The sequence below is a fragment of the Agrilus planipennis genome, unplaced genomic scaffold (assembly GCF_000699045.2).
Source record: "Agrilus planipennis isolate EAB-ADULT unplaced genomic scaffold, Apla_2.0 scaffold663, whole genome shotgun sequence".
Taxonomy (NCBI): Eukaryota; Metazoa; Arthropoda; class Insecta; order Coleoptera; family Buprestidae; genus Agrilus; species Agrilus planipennis.
In genome coordinates, this window is record NW_020439326.1 from 9,341 (window position 1) to 14,718 (window position 5,378).

At 34.2% G+C, this 5,378-nt stretch overlaps 1 protein-coding gene across 1 annotated transcript; it reads left to right on the forward strand.

Annotated features, from left to right (window-relative positions):
• Nucleotides 1-1,783: 1,783 nt before the first annotated feature.
• On the forward strand, nucleotides 1,784-5,370 carry LOC108743719 (probable WRKY transcription factor protein 1; the record flags this gene model as incomplete). Its single annotated transcript, XM_018479308.1, has 5 exons — nucleotides 1,784-4,396; nucleotides 4,481-4,720; nucleotides 4,824-5,024; nucleotides 5,078-5,139; nucleotides 5,200-5,370. Coding segments are annotated over 5 exons (3,251 nt in total), but the record flags the coding sequence as incomplete, so codon positions are not given.
• Nucleotides 5,371-5,378: the final 8 nt, after the last annotated feature.

Genomic DNA, 5,378 nt, shown 5'->3' on the forward strand with positions numbered 1-5,378 from the left:
TTGTGTCAGCCCAATCACATATTGTGTCAATACTTATCATTTTATCGTAATTTAAAAACTTGGAAATTGCACGGTACACTATAGGAACTACGATAAATTTTCCCTAATTGGCGCCATGTTTTTAGGCTCCTCCCATTTGACGGATCCCAATAGGTTTGGGGCGTTGAAAAAAGGTAAATAAAATAACCAAAACGAACTCATAATAAAACGAATCACTCAGAAATAAGGATTTTTTTGGGTTTCACATTGTGTAAACACACAAATTAAATACACAACAACGACAACGTGTTTTTTTCCCATCGTAATCTAGCCAAAATCTGACCAAACAATAATTTTATTAGGATTATAAGGATATGGTTACCGTGCATTTCTTTTGTTTGTTTACAGCAAATTAAGCCCAAAAGAATCCTTATTTTTGACTGATTTATTTAGGTATGGGTTCGGTTTGGTTGTTTTACATATTTTCTTTTTCAACCCCCCATATATTAAATTAATCTGCACGGTGGACTGTACATGATAAAATAATAACAACATAATAAAATTTCAAGAAAAAGGCGTGACCCCTAATGAAATAGATTCAATCGAATTATTTGCCAAGGTAGAAAATAGTTAACTAATTGCGTAACTGGATAGAATATTATTATATGTAAAAAAAGGTACAAATTTTTGTGAACCCCCTTTTCAAAATTTTGGATCCTCTTGGAAGGGGCAGTTTATACATTTAAATATAACTGTTCCACTACTTACTAGCTTCGGTTGGTTGTTCAGTATTAAAATTTGTTTATCGAATTTATTTATCTTTAAATCTTCAATTTAATTTTTGTTTTTTTATAGGTATTAATCATATGTAGGAGGATTTTGCAATTATTTAAATGGCAAACATTTTTCATTCAAAAGGTGTTCCGTTTATGTTGAATTTTTTATTGGTCAAATTTTAAACGTTGTTGGGTTCATTTTCGGATAATCATATTTTTTATAATTTCCGCATGAACTTATTATGAATGAGTTGCTTTTAATTTAATTACGTGTTTTATAAGTATGGACTTCGTTCGTATGCAGGTATATTGAGTGAGAGTCGGGGTAGCTCAACAATTTTTGTTGTTTACAATTATTTACATGAATATTTAATAACGTAAACATAATTATTACTTTAGAATCTCTTATCAAAGTTTTAACAGGCCGAAACAATGAATTGTACAGTAAATTCTATGTTTATTAGTGAACATTAAAGACAGTTTTGTGGTTTTATTACCTGTCTGTTTATTACATTTTTTACCTTTAACGCAGAACGAAATTTCAACGAAATCAACGAAAAGTTGTTAACAAAATGTTTGATTATACCAATTAGTAGTAGCTACTGTGATTAATAAAGGATAAAACTTACAATTTATGCAAAAACATCATGAACCATAATATCTCTACAAGAACTGTTGCAAGATTCGCGACACGAGAACACGTGTGAAACAATAAATTGCCCGAACTGTACTGAACTGGAGTTCTTTTAGTTTATGGTATGAGCATAAGAATGTTTCAGATTAAATGTGAATGTCAGAAACTGATAAACACACTACCTATAGAATACACTGAGGCAAAAAAACTGTCTGAGAAACATGGCTAGTAGAGGTTAAAACAAAGATATTTAATCGAATTGCTACGATATATCTGCATACCGAATGTTTTATTAAAATTAAACGATTTTAGTTTAATGTTAACAGCGTTTAAATGGGTAAAATTTCATAAAAGAATAATTTTTGTTTGCTTGTTTATCTTAAAAATTGTGCAGTTATTTTAAATAAAGAAAACGAGTGTCATATAGAGAAAATTCCTTTATTCATTGTTTTTTTTCTTGTTAGACATTCCCTCGCTCAGCAAAGATCCGACTCGTGGGATAATGTAAATGTACGCGTTCCAGATTCCAGAATACACAGCTTTCCTTCAGGAGTAAATTGTAGTAGCGACCCGCTTTTGAATAGAAACAAAAAGGATAGCGGCGGGTGTATGAGGAAAAGTACGCTTCTTCGTAGGTTTTTCGGCTCGATAAAACAATTTCCTGAATCAAAAAATTTCGGCTCCACAGAATGGCAATTTTACAGAAATAAAAAAAGTTTTCGCAGTCCACCTTCGTTTCATTGTTCTCAAGAATTAACTAAATCACAAAGTCGAGGTTCGCTGAATAACTTACCAACGGTTACAACCACAAATTCAAAACAAAAACAACCTTTAGCGGTAATACCTCCCGAAAAGATTAAAAGAAAAATTTGTTCTGTCGTCACAAACAGGGAAGTTTCGAGTCCAACGTCCTCCTCAAACATTCCAAACTTTTCATCCAAAGATCAGAGCAAACCGTCTACAGAAATTTACTCAACAACAACAACTCCTAGAAATTATTTAGAAATGGAGAAGTGTACGAGTGCTTTTGATACATCTGATTCCGCTTACACAAAAACTGCAGAAAGAAGCACTGATGCTTCTATAACAGCCTCAAACACATCGATATTCTCGTTTCGTCTACCTAGACGCAATAACAGCAGCAATAATAATAATGATGATGATGATAACAATAATAATGATGACGATGACGACGATGAAACGCTTAATGAAAGTACATTTTACTCTTCAAGAATAAACTCCAACAAAAATACAATTCAATCTCAAAATACTGACAATAACCAAACCGAACGGTTGAGCGAAGTAATTGAATCGTCCACTCAAACCAACGATACAAGTAATCTTAATGTTATTTCGAACGTACAATTAAGTCGAGCTACTTTAGAAGCGATCTTTACACACGTATTAAAAGACGTCCAAAATATCAAATCTGCTACTAACAGTACAAGTGCTACACCTGCTTTCTATACTGTACCATTAAAGACTGAACTTGTTAATCCAACTCCGAAAACAATTCACGTTAAACAATTTCCTGTTTTTAACATTAAGCCGGAAAACATAAAGTCCCCTATTCCAAAGAATAAAAATAAAGACAAGCATGTGCTAACTAACATTGAGTTGGATAAGAACTTCGCAGATGAAAAACCAAGTGGAATCTCCGTACCTCGCTACTCAGCTGTTCCAGAATCTTCTTCTATGGATGTTAATGCTTCATCTGAAGACGACCTCACGGATAACGATTCCGATGTATTGAGCATTGCCGATAGTTTAGAAGAGCAAAAGACCCCAAAGAATGGCGACCAAAAGAGGCAGTACACTAGCGAGGAATGGTCTCCTCTTCTTCCGGATAACAGTCATAAACATAACGTTAAATCTGCTTCGTTTTTCATACCAATGGGAACAAAAAACGTAGCGACAGAAACAAAACCAGTAGCCGATCATCTTCCAAAGAAAGTTAAAGAGAAGCTTTCCAGACGTCAACTTAGAAGGATCCAAAAACAGAGACAATCGAAACGGAATTATACGTCATCGAAATCGGATAGCAATTACGTAAGCGCTAGTGAGAATGGTAAAAGTATTTACTACAGTGAACGTCACAAATCCGTGAATGATAATTTAAGCTCGAATATTCCTTCCGAGTCGGATACGAATTTTGCAAGAAAGAGACGTAAACCCGAACTTCCAAGTATTGATTTTATGCGAAGAAACCGATCTGAAAGACTGCCTAGGAAAAATAAAAATATTAAGAAGGAAGTTGAGGATGCGACTAATGAAATATTTCAACAGAACTCCAGCCATTCCATTTCTCATAACTCAAATTCAAATAAGAATCAAAAAATAGAAGCTGAAAGTTTGGGTAGACGTATAGAAATTTTACAAATAGTAGAATGCGTCGACAGCGCCTGTTTAGAGAATCAATCTTCTAAACATGCCAAGTCCAAAATTCCTGTGATGGTCGCTCCTAAAATTTCCAAAAGTTTGCGAGAGTATTTTCCGAAAATAGACCAAAAACCAGTGTACCTCTCCGCAACTGGAGGAGACAGTCAAGATTCAAAAATAGACCAGCTAATCGCAAATATTTTGATAGACGCTCTCAATCAAAATGATTCAAATACTACTTTTCAGCATCCTGACAGTCCCAAATTAGTAAAAACAACATACAAGTTCGAAGCACTTCCTACATCGGCCAGGCAAATAAATGAAAAGTATAAACAAACGTTCGAGGCAATTCCAGAAGAAAAGAGTTCGTCGACAATATCGAATGAAGAATCCATAAACAACGCAAGTGTCCAAGAAGAACAAAACCTGAACAAACCTGCTTCTGAAAATGCAAAATCTCCACTTGCTTGCAATAATTGTAACAAATCCAAGCCAAACGAAAACTACAAAGGGAAAGCTGCGATTGCAGGAGTTAAGGACGAAAATTTCACGTCAATACCGAAAGGATGGATTACATTCTACATGCTCCACAAAGGCCCTGATTCTCCCGAAAGCACGTCAGAAGAAGGTAACAATTTATGAAAAATATTAAATGCAAGCAACCATTCCCGTAGTAGCGACCGACTCTAGTAATCTATTTTTCAATTTTCAGGATCGAAGAGTAACAAAAAGAAAGCAAAAAAAACGAAAATAGACATAGGAGCGCAAATCGTGGCTCATACGAAATCAAAAGAAGCAACAACAGAAAGTCCACCAATGGAACAATCTCACGAAGAACACGGAAAATCAAAAGAAAACTGTAAAAATTTAGCAAAATTAGATAACGATAAGAGACCATCAAAAGAAGAATCTGAGACAAATGTTGAATACAGCGATAGTGCCACAAGCGAAGGTACATACATACCTAAATCTTTTCATTAAAAAAAAGATATTGCTGGTATTATTAGATAGCTAGTTACGATCTTTGTAATTAGTAATATTATTTTGTTTTGCAGATGGGTGGTCCCTGACTTTCAGTACATCCAGTAAATGTGGCAAATTTCCAGAAAACCTACAAATGCGTTTTAAAATACTCAGAAGCTCTTGTCAAAACTGCCATCATACGTGCTCTTGTTCCAAAAGTACACCACGCGATCGTAACGTGAAATTTCCACCTCTACAAGAAAAAGAACGCAATCAAACTGCCGAAAAGATTGGTATAGCATCAAAACTCTTAAGCGAGCCTGGTAAATAAATAATAAATTTTTAGATTTAGAATCCGTTAATAATCACAAGAAAGTTGAACATCTGCCCAAAATTATCGAAAAACAAGTATGGATATGTGCTCATAGCGAATTTAGACAATGATTTTACAACTTATTATATTTTTAGAAAGCTCAAGCAAATGATAAAATGAAAAAAAAGATTTCCGAACCCAGGCAAAATAAAGCGAGTACGTATAGGATGGCCCTTAAACAAAATTCTGTCGGTACTTCGCAACAAGAAAATAGGTATAACGACGATTAAATATAGAAACTAAAATATGTGATCTAATGTTTTGTAACTGACTG